The 20,223-nt window shown below is 50.8% G+C and overlaps 2 protein-coding genes across 3 annotated transcripts in view; both read right to left on the bottom strand.

Annotated features, from left to right (window-relative positions):
- THOC5 (THO complex subunit 5) overlaps positions 1-4,034 on the bottom strand; it is a 28,860-nt gene extending 24,826 nt beyond the window's left edge. For both annotated transcript variants that reach the window (XM_006213531.4, XM_006213532.4), the window contains exons 1-3: positions 3,891-4,034; positions 2,097-2,228; positions 563-706 (exon numbers count right to left, since the gene is read on the bottom strand). In XM_006213531.4, coding sequence (XP_006213593.1) covers positions 563-706; positions 2,097-2,192 — 240 coding nt within the window. In that variant the 5' untranslated portion in view covers positions 2,193-2,228; positions 3,891-4,034. The remainder of the gene's footprint in view (positions 1-562; positions 707-2,096; positions 2,229-3,890) is intronic.
- Positions 4,035-4,746: 712 nt separating this feature from the next.
- Positions 4,747-16,992, bottom strand: NIPSNAP1 (nipsnap homolog 1). The gene is made up of 10 exons (XM_072953002.1): positions 16,860-16,992; positions 12,099-12,226; positions 11,936-11,981; positions 11,595-11,689; positions 9,608-9,678; positions 9,339-9,479; positions 8,999-9,030; positions 8,547-8,641; positions 7,289-7,372; positions 4,747-5,984 (listed from the first exon to the last, which is right to left on the bottom strand). The coding sequence occupies exons 1-10, from the start codon at positions 16,955-16,957 to the stop codon at positions 5,920-5,922; spliced, it is 855 nt and encodes a 284-aa protein (XP_072809103.1). The 5' UTR covers positions 16,958-16,992; the 3' UTR covers positions 4,747-5,919.
- Positions 16,993-20,223: the final 3,231 nt, after the last annotated feature.

Below are 20,223 nucleotides of genomic sequence, written 5' to 3'. Positions count from 1 at the left end.
TTATAGCTGTAAAGCCTGACTGCAGTAAACTAGATAGGATGTAACAATCTTAACAATATTTCCCAGTATAAGCACAAACAAGTGAGATTCCTGGAAAAATATGGATTATTTTGCTTTGAACTTATCCATCTAGTTTTCCGTCACACTGTTTTGTTTCTTTGCCCTGAAGCCTCATTTATTTATTTATTTAATATTAACAATTTAGCTTTTGGCTTTTATGGTTTACTTGTACATATCTATCTTTGTACAGTAAGGGTGACTGACATGGACTATTATCTCTCCATACCCAGTAAAATGTCCAGCACTTAATAAATATTATTTGGGTGAATTATCAAATTACAGTTGTGAAAAAAATTCATTATCCTGTACTTTCATGACTGTAATTGGTGATTGGGTGGAGATGTTATAATAAATTAATAGGCAGGTGTCTGGAGCCCCCAGACTTCAGCCACCTGATCATGGCAGGACATAAGACTGATATCAGGAAAGGCTCTGATAGGTGTGAAACAGGTCCCTCCATGCAGACTCACCAGGTCCATGTCCACCTGGTCCCACTCCTTACCGCATCCTTGCCTCCCCTGCTCTTCAGGTCCTGGATCTCAGCCATGAGCCTCTGCAACTCCTGGCATGTGTACTTGTACAGCTCGTAGTCTCTGCCGGGGTCCCGCAGGTCCACCTCAGCCTCCTCGCTGTAGTATTTACCTTCCTGTGGAGGTAAGGATTCAGGCCTTGGGTTGGGGGTAAAAGTCTCCCTGTTGGAACCAGGGACACTTGGCTGAGATCAGTAACAATGAAGCCTCAACAGGTCTCTAAAGAATCTGGTCCTCAAATCAAACGTTCTTCTTCTTTTCAAAATGAAAAATAATTTCTCTTTTCCTCTTTCTGATTATAAAGCAATATGTGCTTGGTGTCAGAGATTCAGAATATAGTGAGGAGTGTCAAAAACAAAATGAAAAATTGCCTATAATCTCACCTCCCAGCCTGAAATAACTTCATTATTAATATGGCAGATAAATACAAATTTTATTTTTAAATAAAATGGTATCACATTGTTCATGCTATTTAGTGTAATTTCCCATCCCAATACAGATCTCCATCAAAATGGTTACATATAGACGAACCAGAATTCATAAGATGTAGATGGTCAAATTAAGCTTTTGTAGAAACTAAATATCCTTTTGTAGAAACTACTAAAACATCCTAACTGGCTCCCAGCCTTTGGAGTAAACAGAACATATCTCTTTAAGAGAGAGTCAGTTACAGTTAATAATACTGTACTGTATATTTGAAAGTTGCTAAGAAAGTAGATCTTGAAAGTTTTCATCACAAGAAAAAAAATTCTGTAACTATGTAATGTAACGGATGTTAACTAGACTTACTGCAGTGATCACAAAATAAGTATCAATGATTATGTTGTACACCTGAAATTAATATAATGTTATATGTCAATTATACCTCAATTTAACAACAAAAAAGAGAGTGAATCAGAATCAATGGTCCCCCAAGGATAAGGTTCTTTATTAATCTTAATTTCCTAAATCTGAGGAAAGCATTCTCTTCTATTTAAATTTAAGCTGTGTTGCTCTATTCTCATTTAAAAAACAAACAAAAAATATAACCAACCAATCAAACTGTTACATCATAAATTAGCTTGACAAATTCCAGGACAGAGAAACAACAAAAGGAAAAGAACCTGCTGAACACGAACACTCAGGCCACACAAGAGGGTACATGGTTCTGGTACTGTCTTGGCAGCAACCCAGGGATGCCACATCCCCAGAGCTCTAGTGGCATGCTGCAGATGGACTGCATTTTTCTGACCATCAGGAGAACTAGAGACACACATTATACTAGAAGACATTCTTTGTTCAGGCACTAATCATGCCTAATATAGGCTTGGTGGTTCTTGGGATGCTGCAGCTAAATGTAACATGGATACTCAGGTTTCAAATAGGCAAGGGAATTCCAGGCATCTGGTCAAGCAGAGGCCACCTGGGAGGTTGTGAATGTGACCCTCAGCTACTGCAAACCCACAGTCAGGTACTCGGCCATGAGCGGCAATTTCTCAGCAGCACGGCAGCCCTGGCTGATCTCACCTGTTCAGTTTCAGAACGATTACGCTTCCCTTCAGATGGAGCTCCATCACTTCGGATCACTTTGGGCTTCCGTTTTTTGCTCGATTCTGATGACATGGCTGTTTGGTGAATTCAGGAGGAAACAGCAGAGACCTGTTCAAAGGAGAAAACATCTGAGCTTTTCCAGAGTTGGAACTGAAGATTTTCCTGGAGTCAGGATAACTGAAGTCTAACTAGCAGTTCTGGCCGCTTATACTCTCAGCAACTCAAGAAAAGTCACTCAATCTTTCCCAAGCCTGTTTAATCCTCTGTAAAAAGGGGGATCATCTCTCAGCCTGTCCAAAATGAACTCATCTTCTCCAACTCCACCTCCTTTAAGGGCACCACTACCACCCCACTGACCAAACTTCTCAGTCAGGCATGTAAGCCGCAATACTACTGATTGATCGTTGTGTGCTGGACCTCGATTTAAGCACTTCATGGGTATGTTCTCATTTGGTCCTTATAACAGGGATGCTCTCAGATACAAACAAGTACCATTTTACAGATGAGAACACTGAGTGTCAGGAAGGTGAATGACTTACCCAAGGTCACATGGCTAGTACGCTAAAGCCATGCCACATCAGTGCTCTTGACAACTACATTACTGTGTCTTATGGTTTTGCCACCATGTTATCTGGTAATGCCATCAACTCCCTGGTTGACCCCAAAATTTAAAAGAACAGAATCTAATTTCATGGGGCTCTAGGGTCACAAAGCAGCCTCCATCTGTCACTTCTACTGATTGTGACCAGAGGCCCCAGAAGTGGGCAACACTCTCCCCCTCTCCTAGTGAATGTCACCAACGCTTACTGAGGGAGTCAGGACCTCATCAGAGTAGACTCAGAGAAGCCCTGTCTTGGAGTCTCCGCCCCTTGAGCCCTGGGACAAGTCCCCTCACTTTTCTCTGGGTCTGTTTCCTCACAGATCAGAACAGCCATCTCTACCAGGGGTTGTTGTGGACATGAACACAGGAGGCACTCCACTGGGGAAGGTGAGGAAGAGGACATGGGAGTGGGGCTTTTAATGACACATGGGTGACTGACATTGCTCAACACCTAAGGAGAAAGTCAGTCCCTTTCCATTGTTTTTAGAAACTTCTGATTGTCTCAAGAACGTCTCATTTATCGAATCTGCCTTTAACATCTACAAATGCCAACATTCCTTTGTTAACAAAAGGACTCTGTCTCAGAGCCTTTGACAATGAAATCTAGCCACAATTATTAACAAGGACCTGTTTTCATATTAAATACATTAAAATTTTATCATTACCTTCGGAATAGAACAAGTGAAAGAAGCTTTCTATTTATGGTAAAGACTTAAACTTTTCTTTTAAATCAATTTAAATTTAAAAAGTGACTCGGTTAAAAACCTCTAGTAAACAGCCGTACGCGGTAAGTTGCTTTCGCAAAACCCACAAAGATGGGACCAGAAAGGCGTGAAGTGTGGGAAAACCTGACTTTAGCATCACAGTAAATAGTGCCTGGCGCACACACACGCACAGTAAACGTGAGCTGCTATCGCCACTGTCACCGTCGTCGCGGTCATTTAAAGGCTGCACTGTGGGGCCTGACGAGGCTGCAGCCAACATTTTCCACAGGACGAAACTGAGAGCGCGGCGGTGAGCAGCCAGGGTCCTCGCGGAATGAGGACGGAGAACTGGGTCGGACTCCAGCCCGGCGACGCCCTCAGGGGACCGCACCTCAGTCCCGGCGCGCCCCTCCCTGTCCCGCCCCGCTCTGCAGCGCGGCCCCGCCACCCCGGCCCCCTCCTCACCTCACGGCTCCTAGAACCTGTCCCGGGGAACGAGCCGCTTCCGGCGTCATGGACACTGCAGCCCGCGCACCATAGAGAAGCGGAAGGAAGGAGCGGCCGACCGGAAGTGGGGCGCGGGGGCCGGAAGCAACCGCGGAGGGTCCCAACCCACCGGCAAGGGGTGCAGGCAGCGGCTGGGCGGCCGAGGGGAAAGGGAGCGGCCAGTACGTGGGTTGTCAGGGCGTTCCCCAGCCGGCCAGTAGCCTCGCGCTGCGCTCTGAAACCCAGGAATCAAGGCTGGAAGGGCGAAGACTCTTATGTGCCTCGCTCATTCTTTCTTCAACTAGTAGACCCTCAGCCAAGTACTTGTTGAATGAGTTTGTCCCACGCCCAGGACAACACAGGAGCGTGGTAGTGACAAGATTTGGACCCCTGTGGATTTGTTTCCATAACCTGCATTCTAAACCTTCATTTCCACCCTAACATCCCACACTAGTGAGGGCAGCAAGTCAGGGAGAGCATTAATTCCACCTTACACTTATTTTTTTCCCCACAGGTGCATTAGTGATGTCCCCCTTTGGGGCCTGATTTATTCAAGGCAGAGTCACAACTCACTAGTGTTTTCTGCCCCTGGTATGAATGGTACATGCAAGGTTCAGGGCTTTTGGTGTAAACCCTACTTATCTGGAGGTAGAAAAACAGATGTCCTGAATCCCTGGTTATGCAATGCAGTTCTTTCTGCCATACCGGGAGGCCCTCCCTGCCAGCTCAGGAAACACGATACCCTCCAGTGGGGCAGACCAGCCAGGTGGGCCTGGGAAACTGGCCCTGCATCAGGCACCTGCCAAATTTCCTTGCAAATGAAGAAAAGACACCGTGCTTTATAGTAAATATTTAATTGGTTCCATCAGCGACTCCAGCACAAATTTTCCTGAAAGGGAGGCAGAATCAAGCTACCCAGAGGTTCATGAGCTGTGAGGGTCACTGAAGAAGCTCCCCTACAAAGTCATTGACCCCACTCCACATATCCTATGGCCCAGGAGAATGAGGGTTGGGCTGATAAAATGTGAAGAGGGAGTAAAGGAATGCAGGGTGAAGGAAATACAGGACATAGCCCATAGCTTTGCCTGCAGGAGGGAAGTAGGGAGGGCCGGACACACTCCCTGCACAAAAGGGCTGGAATGAGTCAAGTTCTCAACCTCATTACATGAGGAGAAAGAGATGGTCCTCTCTACAAGTATCTTATATTAGGAATTCCTTCCCAAGTGGTCTTTTGTCACCCCTATTCTATCTTCCCAATTCTGTATTCCAGATTCTACAGTTCAAGCCCAAGTTCTGAGTTCTAAGTTCTACATTCTTGGTTCTTGTTCTGTTTCCCTCCCCAGATCCTTCCCAGCTCCCATTCCTTTTCCCAGCCTTTCTGGGTGGAATATATAGAGGTCCTGATGACTTTGCTAACTTGACAGTTTTCCCTTCTGTTTCTTGAGGCAGTTCTAGGCTTTTCTCCAGCTGGAGGGTCTTGGCTCAGACTGTCCAGCAAGTGGGTAGCCCAGTGGAGACCAGGGAATTCCTGAGAGCCTGGCCTGGTCTGATCTCCTCCCTTCCCATCCCACCTCTAGCCACTGGACACACTACCCTTTGTGCAATTAAAGCTAAACTGAGGATTTCCAGGATGATGACCGTAGACTGGTGGCCTTAAGATGAAGAATCTTAGGGGGGAATGTGAAAAGATATAAAAGGTTACTGTTCTTCATTCAGAGAAATTAAAAACTGCTTCTAAAACAACAACAACAACAAAAAGCAACAACAACAACAACAAAAACCCTGCTTCTAGCACAGGGGAAGCGGTGGGCGGGGAAGATGGGCAGGGTCTGGGCAGACTGTAAGTCCTCAGAAACCCATTATCCTTCAGCTCCCTCTTGTCTGAGCTGAGCACTACCCCCCAGAGTCCACAGGATCCGAGAGAAAACCAAAACAGCAGGACCGGGAACTCCTCTGTCCGTGGCTACCCTGAGGGAGTAGGGAGAAGGAGGTGGAGGCAGCAGCAGCATCACTGGAGAGGCGAGATCTTCAAAGGGATCATGATCCGAGACTCCATGTGTCGCACCAGGGGGACTGCAGAGAGAGAGGCAGAGGTCAAGGAGGGGGCTTAGGCGAGCCAACACCCCAAACTGGCCTTTGAAGGAGGAGGCCTGGGATGCTGAGACAGGGAGAACCCCACTGCTCTCCCAGAATGACCCATGGAGAGCACCAGGTCTCCCAAATTGTGGGATATGAGGGGTCTTAGGTTGTGATGAAATGTGACTTAAAATTTGTTCATAATTATACATTTGTTTCCCTGTGTATGTGAAAAAATAACTAGCATAGTTAAGAAGTGATTTCGCATGTATTACTGCGTAGGACAAAGCTGGGTGAAGACCAAAGTAGGGAGATTCAAAGAAAAATATCTGGAAAATAATTGTAGCAAAAGTAAACTGGAAGAGTGTCCTTAAGCGGCTAAGGTTTGAAAAACACCAATTTAGTTGAACTGACTCATTTTACAGATGGGGACACTGCAGTCCAGAGGGGGTCAGCCCAAGGTCACCAAGTAGGTCAGACTCTTTCCTCCCGCTCAGAGCTGTTAAACTTTACCATGTTTATAAATTACCTACAGTCCCTGTTCAAGCGCAGATTCTGATTTACTGAGAGGAGTGAGGGGGTTGAGATTCGGCATCTCTAACAAGCTCCCAGGGGATGCTGACACTGTCACCATGCTTTGAAGAGCGAGGCTCCTGCTGACTCCTTCAGGAGACGCATTCGCCCGCACACCAGTTGGTAAGTGTGGAAACTCAGCTATAAGTTCCTTAAGGGCGGGGATAGGTTTCTGTTCATCCTTCACCTCCCAACCCTGCCGCCCACGACTGTCCCCGGCACACACTGAGGGCTCTATCAGCACCTACTGACTCCAGGTGGTTCTCAGGGATCCCAGCAAAGCGGTGAACACTAAGCAAAAAACTTGCTTGAAAAAAAACCACTGTGTGCTTTCTGTGGGCCAGAGTCTGAGCAAAGCACTCGTCATCAATTAGCTCCCGGAACCCTCCCTCCAGCCCTCTGGGGAGCACCATCACCAGCGCCATCTTACAGATGGAAAACAGCATCAGTGAGGCTAAGAACCATGCCCAAGGTGACACTGTGTGCTCAAGGATGACACTGCTGAGGCAGGGACTGCCTGGCTGTGTTACTGACCCTGAGAGCTCACCTAGGATGGCCTGCATCATGTGGAACATGCCACCAAGATAGGAACCTAGTAACTCATTGTCTTGAAAGTGAGTTCCCCATCACTGGAGGTAGTCAAGGGAGGCTAGATCTCCTTGCAGAGGGGATTCCATCCTCAGATGGGGCTCCTGGCAGATGACCTCCAAGAACCCAGCTGACCTCACCTGTGTAGTAGACATTTTCATCCCAGCCCCTCTTCCTCCAGGCAGCGTTTCTGGTCTCCTCCCGGGACTGCAGGTCTTTATAGGCTGTGGGGAAGGCATAGACTCATTCCTTGGGCACAGAGGATCTGATCCTGTACCCAGCACGGGGCCCTCCTTCCACTGCTCCGAACACTGCCCTGCAGTCTCTTCCTCCCCGGATACCTCCAGATGTTAGCAAACACTGCCTGCTTTGACAATTTCATCCAATTAGTACACTTGTTGACAACTCCCAAATGTCTATTTCCAGCCCAGAACTCTTCCTTGGGCTCTAGACTCATATATCTGATGTCCACTTGACATATCCACTCAGATGTGTCAGCGTCTCAAATATAACACTTCCAAGGACCAAAATTATACTCCTGACCTCTCCAACCTGCTCCTTCAAGGGTCTCAGCAAGCGATACACAGCTGCTCAAGCAGGATCCTGTCTGGGAGTTCTGGAGTCCTCGCTCCCTCCCTCGCCCCACACAGACAATTCACCCACCGGTCCCACTAGTTCCACCTCCAGACCAATGAATCTGTGGGTTTCTCGGCATCCTCACAGCCACCACCTTAGGCCAGGCTGCCATCCTCTCCCACCTGAACTAGTATAACCACCTCCTGATGCCCCACTCCCTCTCTTGCTCCCCTACAAAGTGCTCTCAACAAAGCACACGCAGCCAGAGGAATCATATTAGGACACAAATCAGGTCACATCATGCTGCTTAAAAGGCTGCAGCAGTCTCTTGTTGCCTTTAGAATAAATCTCAACTCAACCCAATGGCCTTCAAGGCCCAGCCTAATCTAGCCACCCCTACCTCCCAACTCTCTTCTCTACCCTCTCCACACCAGCCTCCTTAGCACTCCTCAAAACCCTGAAGGTTCTTCCCTACCACAGGGCCTTTGCACATGTTGTTCCTTCTACTTGGAACACCCTTCCCTGGCAACTCACAGCTGACTCCTCATCCTTTAGCTGAGTTTACATTTTACCTCCTTAGAGAGGGCTTCTTCGTCTATCCAAGCCAATGAAGGTACCAATGTTTTTCTTCATTATTTCTCCCTGTCTCTTCAGTATTTGTAACAATCTGAAATTATCATTTTTGTTAGTTTATGTTGGAGGTAGTGTCTCCCTCTCCTAGGACATAAACTCCATAAGAGCACTGATGTATTCCCACTGTCGATGTAGAGTGACAGTGGAGAAAGGGGACCACAGAGGGCTCCTGGAGGGTCCCCCACCTACCCCAGAGATGGTGCACCACGTAGAGCTCTCCTATCTGCGAGAAGAAGCCGCCCACTGCCTCCTGGTTCTCCTGTCGGTACTTGATGGCCCGAGCCCTAGGGATGGCAGAAGAGTGTGGGGCAGAGGCCAGGGCCAGTGCAGAGGGCCCTGTGAGGTGTCCCCAGGCTGGTTTCTCAGTTGCACATCAAGGGAGAAGCCTGAGGTTGGGCCCTCAGCTCTCAGCAGTGATCGGGTAACAGGGAGATGGAGGTGCAGCCACTGCCTAGGTGTGCTACCACCATCCTCTAGAGAGTCCCCACCCCCTGGCTGGACCATCACCTTCTCCTGGATCCATGAGGCGCAGAGGATGCCAGGTTCCCTGCCAGAGCACCCTGGGGAAGGTGACCCACCAGGGGCCTTGGAGGGGCAGGTAGGCAGGGTCCCCCACCCCAACTCCCGGAACTGCCACTCACCAGTTGTTCCCCCACTCAATCATGGTTCCTGGCTGAAAGAGAACCAGAGGAGAAGGTGGGAATGAGCCCCACCTGGGATTTCAAGCATCACTATTGGGTGAAGATGGGAAACTGTCACATCTCCCCAGCCCCAGGGGCTGCTTTGCCTCATTCAGGGGCCCTGACTCGCACCCAGTTGCACACGTGTGCACACACCTGTGTTCTGAGCCTGGCAGGAGGGATAGGCCAGAAGCCCCAGTCTAGATGCTGGGGCACAAGGCCTGCCCACCTCCGGGTACCTGGAAAGCAGCACTGCTGCAGGGAAGGTGGGAGGCAGGTAGGGACCTGGCGGGGGAGGCACCTTGAGCTTGTACGTCCTCAGCTCATAGATGTTTGGGCCGGCTCTAGGCTGTGGCTCATTCCAGAAGCTGAACTCGAGAAGCAATTGGTTTCTCCTGGACAGCAGCATCTGGCTCCGCTCCTTTCGGAACTCCAGGTACTCCTGTGGGCACAGCAGTTCGGGTATAGCGGCCAGGAAGTGCTCCAACCCTGGAAGTGCGTCCCATGCAGTGGCGGAGGCTGAACCAGAACCGGTACCCAGAGAGGTTTGCCACATGGGTGCCGACGTACCTTGTTGTTTTTGAGCTTGTTCATGCAGTCCATGAGGGCTGGGTAGCCGCCTGAGAACCGCCACAAGTGCACTGTTGAGGGTGGGAGGAAGGTACAGGTCAGGGGGCTGCGGGACCCTGCCCTGCTTACCCCAAACCTGGCTAGGTATGTATGTAATGGGGGGAAGTCTGCAGCCTGAAACTGAGGCCTGGGCATCACGGGCAGGAGGAAGGCTTACTTTTCATGGAAAACTCTTTGTACCATTCACATTTTTTATCACAGCCTCTGTACTGGGTTAAAGAGTGTCCCCACCCCACCCCCAAGTACATACCTGGCTCAAACCTCAGAATGTGACTTTTTTTGGAAGTAGGGTCTTTGCAGATATAATCGAGCTAAGGCAAGGTCACATTGGGTGGGCCCTAATGACTGATGTCCTTACAAGAAGAGGGAGATTGGGACCCAGACTCAGAGGGCAACACCATGTGAAGACAGACACCCAGGGAGAACACCACGTGACTAAGGAGGCAGAGATTGGAGCGACGCATCCGTGAGCCAAGGAATGCCACGGATTTCCAGCAACCACCAGAAGCTGGAAGAGGCAAGAAAAGATTCTCCCCTAGAGCCCTGGAGGGAGCATGGCGCTGCCAACACCTTGATTTCAGGCTTGTGGGCTCTGGAACATGAGAGAATAGAGTTCTGTTGCTTTAAGCCCCCTGGTAACTGGTACTTTGTTATGGCAGTGCTAGGAAAGCCCTAATACACCTTCCAATAATAAAGAAACCTCGTTAGTGTGGAAGAGAAGAAAGAAACAGTCTTGTGCTTGGGAGCCAAGGGAGGAAGGTTCCCCAAAGGGTCGGTTGGGCAGGCCCAATCCCAGCCCCTAGACAAATACGAAGGATCTGAGCTACTGAAGGGTGAGACAGGTTGGCATATGAGGGAGTGAGCTCCTGGCTTCTGGGAGTGTTCAAGAGACGTGTAGAGGACCCCCTATCCGGGCTGCTCCAGAAGACCTCCCTCTGCTGTGTGCAGTCTAATCAGCACTGTCCAAAGTGACTTTCTACTACGGTGGCAATGTTCCACAGCTATGCGGTCCAAGATGGCAGCCACGAGCCTCATGTTTCTTTTAGTGGGCACTTGAAATGTGGCTGGTGTGACTGAGGAACTGAATTTTTCATTTTATTTAACTTTACCCAATTTAAATTTAAATAGCTACATATTTAACTACTGGCATATGTAACTACTGGCTAGCTTCCTGGACCATGCAGATCAAAATGCCAAGGTCCATCTGAGTGGCTGGGATGCTGTGAGTGATTCAGTTCATGTGTGGGTCCTCACAGCTGGTGCCAGCTGAAGTGGACATGTTGGGGTGGGATGGGGCATGCTGGGGGCAGCCCTGGGAAGCTGTAAGGAGCCAGCTCACACCAGAATCCCTGTTTATTCCACAAATATGTGCTGCACAGTGGGGATTCAGGGGTGAAGAAAGACAGGTAGGGGCCCCACCCTCCTAGAACTTACCACTTACATGGGGAGACTGACAGAACAGGACACATGATCAGGGCTGTGAAGAGGCAAGTCCTGGGGACTGTGGAGCAAGAACAGGTGCCTCACCCAGCGTGGGTGGAGGAAATCAGAGGAAGCCTCCAGGAGGAGGTGATGTCTATACCAGAATAAAAGATGAATAGTGGAGTGAGCCAGGAAAAGCAGGCAAGGCAGAAAGAATGCTTCAGGCTAACGAAGACGGCATGAACAGCCTGGAACCAGATGGAAAAAGCTGTCCTTCTAGAAAACGGAAAGTTCCAGGTGGGATGGCTCGGCCAGCAGGAGGACCTGGTGAGATGAGGCCAGAGGCCGGGCAAGGAAGAACTCAAGAGCCTCGTGGGCCACCCCAAGGTCAGAGACCCCCAGACGGCTGAGCAGGACAGTGAAGACTGCATTTAGGAAGACCTCTCTGGGAGCCACCGTGCAGAGAGAGAGGGTGGCAGTGGCGCTGGGGAGGTGGGCAGCTCACCTGCCTGGTCCTGCTCCCCGTACCATGTGTTCCAGTTGCCCACGAGCGAGCAGGGGTAGTCCTCATCCAGGTGCAGCTTGGGCAGCACAGCCTCCCTGAGAGCGGAGGAGGGCACAGAGATACAGCAGGCTCACACCCGCCACCAGACCCCTGAGATAAAGCTTCCAACTCAGGCTCTCTGGGCTGGGCCTCAGGCTCCCCATGTCTAAGCAGCAGAGGCCGCACAAGATGTCCTTAGGACTCATGGCTCTGCAATCTCCACCCCTTGGATCTCTGCAAGGACAACAGGGCTGGGCTAGAGTCCCCCACCCGAGCAGGGGCTGGGGCTGGAGGGTGCTCACGTCAGGCTGTTGTAGTCGTCTAGACACTCGGGCTTCACACTGTGAACTGCAACAGAGGACAGAGAGCGGGAGGTGAAGTGGGGAGGGGGATGGGGGAGCCGCACAGGGCCTGGGCTCCTAGAGGCTCCAGGATGGTGGGCTAGCCAGCTCAGCAGCCACTCACACTGGATCTTGTAGAGGTTGCTGGTCTCCTTCTTGGACAGCAGGGTGGAGTGGGCATCCTTCCGGGGATCCACCTTGTGGACGAAGAGGGAGCGGAACCAGCTACCTTCATTGTCCTTGGAATAGAAGCTGCAGGACAGAGGAGTTCAGGGGGACATGTTTCCATCTGCTGAGACGCTTGCTCCCCCAGGCTGGTGACCCACATTTCTGGGAATGGGGCCACAGAATCTCATGGCAGCTCCAGAAGATTCCATGTCTTTGGAGCCAGCTGAGCAGACCTGGTTCCTTCTACAGAGATCCTGCTGCCCAGTTTGCTTCTTGAAGCTCTGCAGAGCCTCAGGAGGCCAGGAGAGGCAGCTCCACCTCCCACCTCTCTCTCCAGCCTCCCTGCCTCCACTTCACCCCTTTCCAAGGGGTCCTCCATTTAGACCACACAACTGCAGCTCCTTGCCAAGAGGATCAACCCCAACCCCCTCCCTGCTTGATGTCCAAGGCCCTTGATGGCTCAACCTAGCTTGTCAGCCTCCCCTCCCCTCCTGTCCCCCCGGACCTGTGTATCCTGTGCTCCAGGTATGCCTCTCCCGGAACACACCAGGCTCTTTCACTCCATGCTTCCTTTGCAATTTCTGTCCCTTCTGACGAGAAGGCTGCACTCACCGTCCTCCCCAGCGTTCACACTACTCCTGGCCTGGGCCCGATCCCAGCTCCCGCAAATGGAGAGCCCAAGACAAATATGCTTAGTCCTTGAGGAGGTCACAAAAGAAGTGCATCTTGGAACACAGTCACAGCCAGAGGTCTCTGGGAGAGCCCAGCTGAGTGAGCCTGAACTTGACCCCTGGAAGTCTGGGCAGGCTCTACCGAGGAGGAGATCTGGCCAGTCTCCAAATCTCCAGGGCAAATGTGGCAGATAAAGGCAGATAGAAGGGGGGAGGGTACAGCTCAGTGGTAGAGCTCATGCTTACCATGCACGAGGTCTTAGGTTCAATGCCCAGTATAGCTGCCCTGTGTACCTCAGCTAGGTTGCTGTGAGAATGAATGAATGAATGAATGATGTGCCTTGTTCAAAGCAGGGGGACCAACCACCAGCTCATGTCAGATCATAACTGCCCTACCCAAACAAAGCCCCAGCAGGAGTAGGGATTATTTTTAGGCTGACAGAGGTAGTAAATCTTCTTCTCTTTTTTTTTCTTTAATGGAGGTACTAGGGATTGAACCCAGGACCCTGTGCATGCTAAGCATGCAGTCTACCACTGAGCTATACACCTCCAGCCCTGAAGGAGGTGTTTCTAACAAAGTCACTGGCAGAGGGACCTGACCTTTGGTTTGAATGCAGAGAGGCAGCTTCCCCCGGGAAGGGTGGTGACAGCGAGTGCAGCAACTCCTACTATTTGTCCACCAAGACCTTTGTTCCAGGACTGGGTTTTGAGTAATTTATTAACATCAAAACTGACCAAGATAAATAGCCTGAAGAGAGAGCCTGGGACCTGGGGGGCTGGGGAGTGAGATGGGGTCCAGGAGCTCCGAGGGGCTCCCGTTTCTTCGCACCACTCTCTAATCTCTCCTGCCTACGGGTCTCAGCTTTTCCAGGTGTCAAAAGAGCAGCCTATCTCTAAACATCTTTTCTACAAGTCCAAGGAAGATCCCACAGAAGGCTCTGAACTTGAAGCTAACATCCGGAGGTTCACCTTTTCCAGAGTTGCAATTGCACTTTCTCAGTGAGATTACATCATTCTGTCCATGAACTCCCCAACCCTTCTCAGCCTGCACTCTCTTTTCTCATAGCTCCTTCTAACACGTGATAGAATTTTTTGTTTATTATGTGCCTTGTTTATGGTCCCCCACTGGAAACAGCCCCGGGAGGACAGGGATCTAGCCTGTCCTGTGTATCCCTGCTGTATCCCAGAGCCTGGAACAGATGAAATCTGGGAGGTAAGAAAGGAAAGAAAAGGTAGGCCTTGGCTCAGAGTGTGGACTTGGGACTCAGGGGCCCTTTCCATCCTCACCACTACCAGGAGAATTAGTGCTTACAAGCAAAGACAAATCGAGGACTAATCCCAGCTCAGCTTCATCTCTCTGAGCCTCATTTTCCTTACCTGTAAAACGGGCACTAGGAATGGGCCTGTTAGAGAGAGGCATGGCTAATACCACTGTTCCTACCTAACTTCCTAATAGATTCCTAATGGATCTCCTGGCTCTCACTCTCTCACTCTTTTTCCTAAACTGCCCATCAATTTTGTAAAGCATCACTTTTGTGATGCTATTCCTCCACTCAAAGGTCTTCTATGGCTCCCTATTGCCTACAAAACCAGGGCTGGATGTCTCCACCTGGGAATAGAGCTCTAATCTGTTTTGCCAAGCTTTCCAGGGACAATTCTCTTTTAAATCTGGTGACCACAGAGCCAAGATTCTCTATCGTTAGCATCACTTGAGAATTTGTTAGAACATCTCAGGTCCCATCCCAGACACCCTGCAACAGAACCTCTGGGGGTAGGCCTGGAAATCTGGGTTTTGACAAGCTCACCAAGGGATTTGGAGGCATACTCAAATTTGAGAGTCACTGCTCTAAAATAGTCCCAATTTCTTTTTCTTTTTTTCTTTCTTTTTTAAAAATGTAATCTCAGTAAATCATCTGAGAAACACCAAAGATTCTGGTGTTTAAACTATATTAAGAATGCCTCTTAGGCCTAGGAAAACCAGTTCATCTCCTTCCATAAAAACTCCTCTCCTATTTCCCCCTCAGTTCCTTCATCATTTTCATGTGAATGTGTCTTATCTCTCCAGCCACATGGGAAGCCATGTCGTTCCATCCCCCAGGGTACCTAGCACAAAGCTCTTGGTATAGAAGTTGCTCAATAAATATTTGTCCCAGACAAGAACTTTAGAGACACATTTGCACTGCCATAAGGGATCAGCAGCAGCCTGGTGCCTCCCTACACGAAACTGATTCAGAATGTTCTAGATTTATGCACAAAGAAGCTTGGCTCCATGCACGTTCGGAAACACTCCTCTGAATTGAGTTGGCTGACTTTAGAAAAGGGGCCACGTTTCTGCTTACTGTTCTAGAACTGTGTCTTCAGAAGAAACACAAGAACTACAAAGTCCTGTTAACAACAGGGTTACTGGTGAAGCAGTAACAGCTGCTGTCTATTGAGCACTAGCTACGTGCTAAGAACTAATCCTCACAATATGCTTTTGAGAAAAATGAGACTGAGAGATGCCTCATTCCAGGGCAATCATCAATGGCCATGAGGATTCAATCCAGAGCCATCTGATGTCAAAGCCCATACTGTGTACACCCCAGTAGCCCCCAAAGCTCAGAGGCCAGAGGGGCTGCTGCTGGCCCCTTCCGTGATGCCAGAGAGATACGGGGCAGAGTGAAGGTTGGCAGGAGAGGATGTTCCAGGTATCCAAGGTGGGACCAGAGCATAAGTAATTTCAAAGCAGCAAGTCCTTGAGGGACTTGATAAGTATTAATCCAAGTCCCTTCACAGCAATCCTGCAAATAAACCCGGCAGGGATCACCATCTCCACTTTACAGAGAAGGAAACCAAGGATCACAGAGGTTCAGTGCCTTATTCAAGGCCATGGAGCAGGTAAGTGAGGAGCAGTCTGCCTCTACGCCCCAGGCTCCTTTTCTGGTCTCTGGACAGTCATCACACAAAGCGCTCTACCACCAACCAATTCTGTAACCCTGGGGAAGGGAGGTCCCGCCCCCAGCCTCAATTTCCTCATCTGGAAAACAAGAGGCTCACAGAAGATGACCTCCCCAAAGCCCTTTTAGCTCTGACATTATGAGGGGCTCGCAAAGAAACTGCTCAAGACACGGGCTAGGTCTAGGAGAAGTCTGCCCCTTCACACCTGGGCTGCTGGGCAGGACAGACCCCTGCTTCCTTTCCACAGGTGGGGGGACAGGTGCCCTCACTTTAGCAAATGTTCTTATGCATATGCTGTCCTGAGCCCTGTGCCAGGGGCTGGGGAAACAGAAAAATGAGGTGATGGTCTAGTGGGAGAGGCAGGCCAGTGTGTACAGGGTGGTTAAGTGCAGAGATGCGGGAAGTACAGGGCTCGCTGGAGACCCAGGAGGGAGCCCCCGCCCTGCCTCAGGCCAGAGCAGGGATCAAACAAAAGCCCAGGCTCAGCCCACGGCCCAGCCAGCCTCCCTCTGCCAGGAGGCCACCAGTTGTGCAAAGAGCACAGGGGTGTCAGGAGACCTGGGTTCACACCCTGCGCTGCCACGGGGCGGCTGGAGGAGTGACCTTGGGCAACTCCCATCCCTTTTCAGGCCTCCTTTGCCCTACTTGTAACGTTCAGGGTTGGGGAGCAAAGGATCTGTGAAGCCATGGCCCTTGGGGATCTCCCACTGTTCCCTGTATCTCTTCCCCCGAGAACTTCCCGGGGGAGGAGCTGGCTCTCCTAGAAGCCCCCAGCGGGTGCTGTTTCACAATTTACCGCAAAGGTCTGGAAAGCGTCCATTCCTCCTGCCCTCTGTCTGCTCCCACTCTCCAGGACCCAGGACCTGCCCCTCCCATTCACCCCATCTTTCATTCTCTGTCCAGAGCCACCCACTAAGACAAAGCCCCTGCGCATGCCACGCCCACCTCCCCCATTCTTGGCCCAGAGCTCTTCCCCAGGCCTAGATTTTGCCCCCGCCTCTAACCCCTAGATAACAAGCCCGAGTCTCTGCCCATCCCCCAAGGCCCAGATCCTGGCCCACACCTCTGCCCCGCTCCCACGCGCCGCCCCAGCCCGGCCCGGCTCGTACCGCGCCGCAGCCACAGCCGCAACATCCCGGGCACGGGGCCCCGGGCCCCCCAGCAGCCGCCGTGCCGCCGCAGAGACGCTGCACAGACGCGGAGCCATGTTGGAGCCGAGCAGGTTGGAGGAAGGCCCCGCCCCCGAACCCGGCAGCGGAGGCGGGACGTGAGTAAGCCCCGCCCCGCCGGCTCGCCCGGCTCGCCCGCCTCCGTCTGCACCCGGGCAGGTGGGCGTTGTCTCCGTGTATCCCCCAAACGCAGATGCCGGGTAGAGGTCAGGGCGCTTGTTCTCTGAGCCCCTGCAGCTCTGCTACTGCCTTGCTCTGTAACCATGAGCAAACCGTTTGCCCACTCTGGGCCTTAGTTTCCACCTCGGTAAAATGGGAGCATTGAACAATGATCGGGGTTCTTAACAGGGTGTTCAAGGATGAGCGGCAGAGGGTCAGTAAGACCCCTGAAATCCTATTCAGGTATGTGCACCTGTGTGTTTTCCTGCGGAGGTGGGGGGGAGTCCACATGTAGCATTTGTCACATTATCAAAGGAACAAACTGCTAACGATTTAAGACAGATGGACAAGGCTCCGGGTTGCAGGGATGCTTTCTCTCCATCACCTCGTTTTCCCTTTCTATCCCTACTACTACCTCTGCCTGGCTTTCTGGGGCCCCACGCCCTTCTGCTCTGCCTAGCTCTTTTGCCTAACTTCCAGAAGAATCCCTTTTCAGCCTGCAATCCCCCAAGTCACAGACCTTAGCAGGAGCAAAGAGCCTGCAGACCCCATGAGCCTAAGAGCTTCCAGAAAGACTGGATATGTGCGTACACCACTCCTCCCCAAAAGAATGTCCACCACAGATGCCTACGCTGTTGGTAGTCCCCTCCAGGTGGCCTTGGGGTGGAGGAGTTAGGGCAGGCTTTAATTCTATAATTCCTTCAGCAAATATTGAAGCCACCTGGCTAGGCCCTGTGCTAAGCTATGGGACACCAAAGGTGGCCAAAACAACACACCCCTAGCCCTCTTGGGATTTAAGGCTTGGCGGGTGAGACAAAATCAAATTGGTACTGACCTCCAGGGCAGAGGCCTTAGGCCTACCCCTCCCCTCCCCTCTCCTGCCTGACATATGAAATATTTACTGGAGGAGTGAAAAATATATACAACATATTTTTGCCAATTACAATACAGGCTATAAAGAAGTATGGGGAGCTATGAGAACTTATGGCAGAGAGAAGGATAGGGAAAAAGCAAGGTCCTATATAGACTTTGAGGGTCAATGATAACCTCTATAAGGAAGTGAGGCTTGAACTACGATTTTTTTTCTTGTGTTTTCTAAAGTTGCTACAATGAACATGTATTCTTTGCATGATTTATTTAAAAAGGAAACTGTGTATCATCGTGATAAATGAAGAACCCAAATCATCTATCATACCCAGGCAGAACCATCAAAATAAATGCAATGAGGGTAACAGTATGGCTGGTGCCTTGTGGCCAAGGCAGAAGGCTCTGAGCCTGAGGCCTGCTCCCTGTGTTAGCAAAGAAGAGTCCCAAGAGGGGTTAGAGACACAGCCAAGCCCAGCTGCCCGTTGGGTTCATCTGAGGGACTAAAAGGGAGTGGGCTCCTCATTCTGGGGTCAGCATGATTGGAGGGTTCCTGGATGCAGCCACTCAGGAAAAGCCCAGACAGGTAGATGGATGTGTAGCAAGTAAGATGTCACTGGTGTCATGCGGTGGAGGAACAAAGTGTGGCAGGCGTGGAGGTGGGTGTGACCATCTCCACCCAGCCTCACAGGCGGCCTGACTTTGTACCTAAGCTTTAAAGGCTGAGCAGGGAGAATTTGCCAGAAGGGAGCAAGGCAAGGAGAGCTTCAGGCAGAGGAAGCAATGTGTACATAGTATGTGAAAGGGCCCCCGGGGAGAAATGGGTTCGAATTATCAAATAACATCAGAGGGTGGAGATGATGTGGACGCATCTTCTCTTTCAGTACAAGGAATACTTGTCTAACAATGGAGGGGGCCGCCTTGGTGACCTGCCACTGAATTACTTGAACAGAGGCTGCAGAGCAACTAATTGGTGGCATGGTAGAGGGTGTTTGGCAGTCAAGCCACAGGAAGCCAGGACCCCTGGACGGGGAAGGGCTGACCCTTCTGGTCTAGGGTGAGAGTCCTCCCCAAATCTTTGGTATTTCTGGCCACTTTTAGAAAATGAGGAAGGGCTGAGCTGCAGCCTCCTTTTGTGAGTCTAGGCATTTCCAAGAGGCTTTTCCATCACTAGGTGACTCCAGGAGCATGCTCTCACCCCTGACTGGGAGAGATGGGAGATGAATGTCCCTCCTCCGGCTATGAGAATCAGTGCGGCGACTCACTGGGAATGCAGCTTTGAGACCCCCCCACCCCAGCTAAGGTGACCAGCTCATTCCCGTTTACTCCAGAGTTTCCCAGTTTGGGCACTGAAGGTCCCCTGACTGGGATGGTTCGTCATCCTAATTGTAGCCCTTTCCCTCTCCCCAGGACACACACCCACTCCATCCGAGAGTCTTTTCCTTGCTTAACTAACCCCATTTGCCCTGCTTGAAGTAGTAAGGCAGGAGGCTGTCGGTGGCACTCAGGGGCATGCAATGCCAGTTAACTGAGCACCTGGTTTGAATCCTGCCCCATGGACCATGTAGTCTAGGCAGCAAACCAAATGGATATTGGGCAACAATTCCACAAATAAGGAGTTAGATCATTAGACTGCTTCCAATTACTATGGAATAAATTACCCCCAAATTTAGCAGCTTGAAACAATAAACATTTATTGGCTCACATGGTTCCAAATGGGTCAGGAATTCAGGACCAAGTGGTTGGCGGGGTTGGTTCTGGCTCAGGGTCTCCAACAGCACTGCAGTCAAGATGGTGGCTTGGACTGTGGTCACCTGATGGCCTGACAGAGCCTGTAGGATCTGCTTCCAAGGTGGGTCGCTCACATACCTGGCAAGTCAGTGCTGGCTATTGGCCGGGGGCCTCAGTTCCTTGCCATGTGAGCTTCTCAGGCTCTGCTCTGCATGTCTGTGTCTACATCACACGGCAGGTGGCCTCCCCCAGAGCAAGTGATCCGAGAGAGTGTACGGTGCAATCTTCAAGACTTTTATGAATTAGCCTTGGAAGTCACACTCTGTCATTTCTGCATAGCCCATTGTTTCCACATGTCAGCCCTGCTCAGTGTGGGAGGGAGCATCTCAAGGGTGTGAACACCAACATGCGAGCGTCTTGGAGGCTGGCTACCATGACTAGGTTCTGCGCTAGACCCAACTTAATAATTGGGATTGGACTCAGCCATTTTCTGTGAGCAGGCCTCCCCAGCATCATTGTCTTCTGTCCTAGGATCTCTCCCTGCCCCTCC

Source organism: Vicugna pacos, chromosome 32 (assembly GCF_048564905.1).
Source record: "Vicugna pacos chromosome 32, VicPac4, whole genome shotgun sequence".
In the NCBI taxonomy this organism is placed as follows: Eukaryota; Metazoa; Chordata; class Mammalia; order Artiodactyla; family Camelidae; genus Vicugna; species Vicugna pacos.
Note: the sequence above shows the minus strand (reverse complement) of the source record. Positions and strands in the feature narration are given on the sequence as shown.

Bases quoted from the DNA above. Each gene is read 5' to 3' on its own strand.
- NIPSNAP1 (XM_072953002.1), bottom strand. From the start codon at position 16,957: ATGGCTCCGCGTCTGTGCAGCGTCTCTGCGGCGGCACGGCGGCTGCTG. The intron at 12,227-16,859 runs GTACGAGCCGGG...TCTGTCCTGCAG, and splicing joins GCGGCTGTGGCTGCGGCGCG to CTTCTATTCCAAGGACAATG. The intron at 8,642-8,998 runs GTGAGTGGCAGT...TGCCATCCCTAG, and splicing joins ATTGAGTGGGGGAACAACTG to GGCTCGGGCCATCAAGTACC.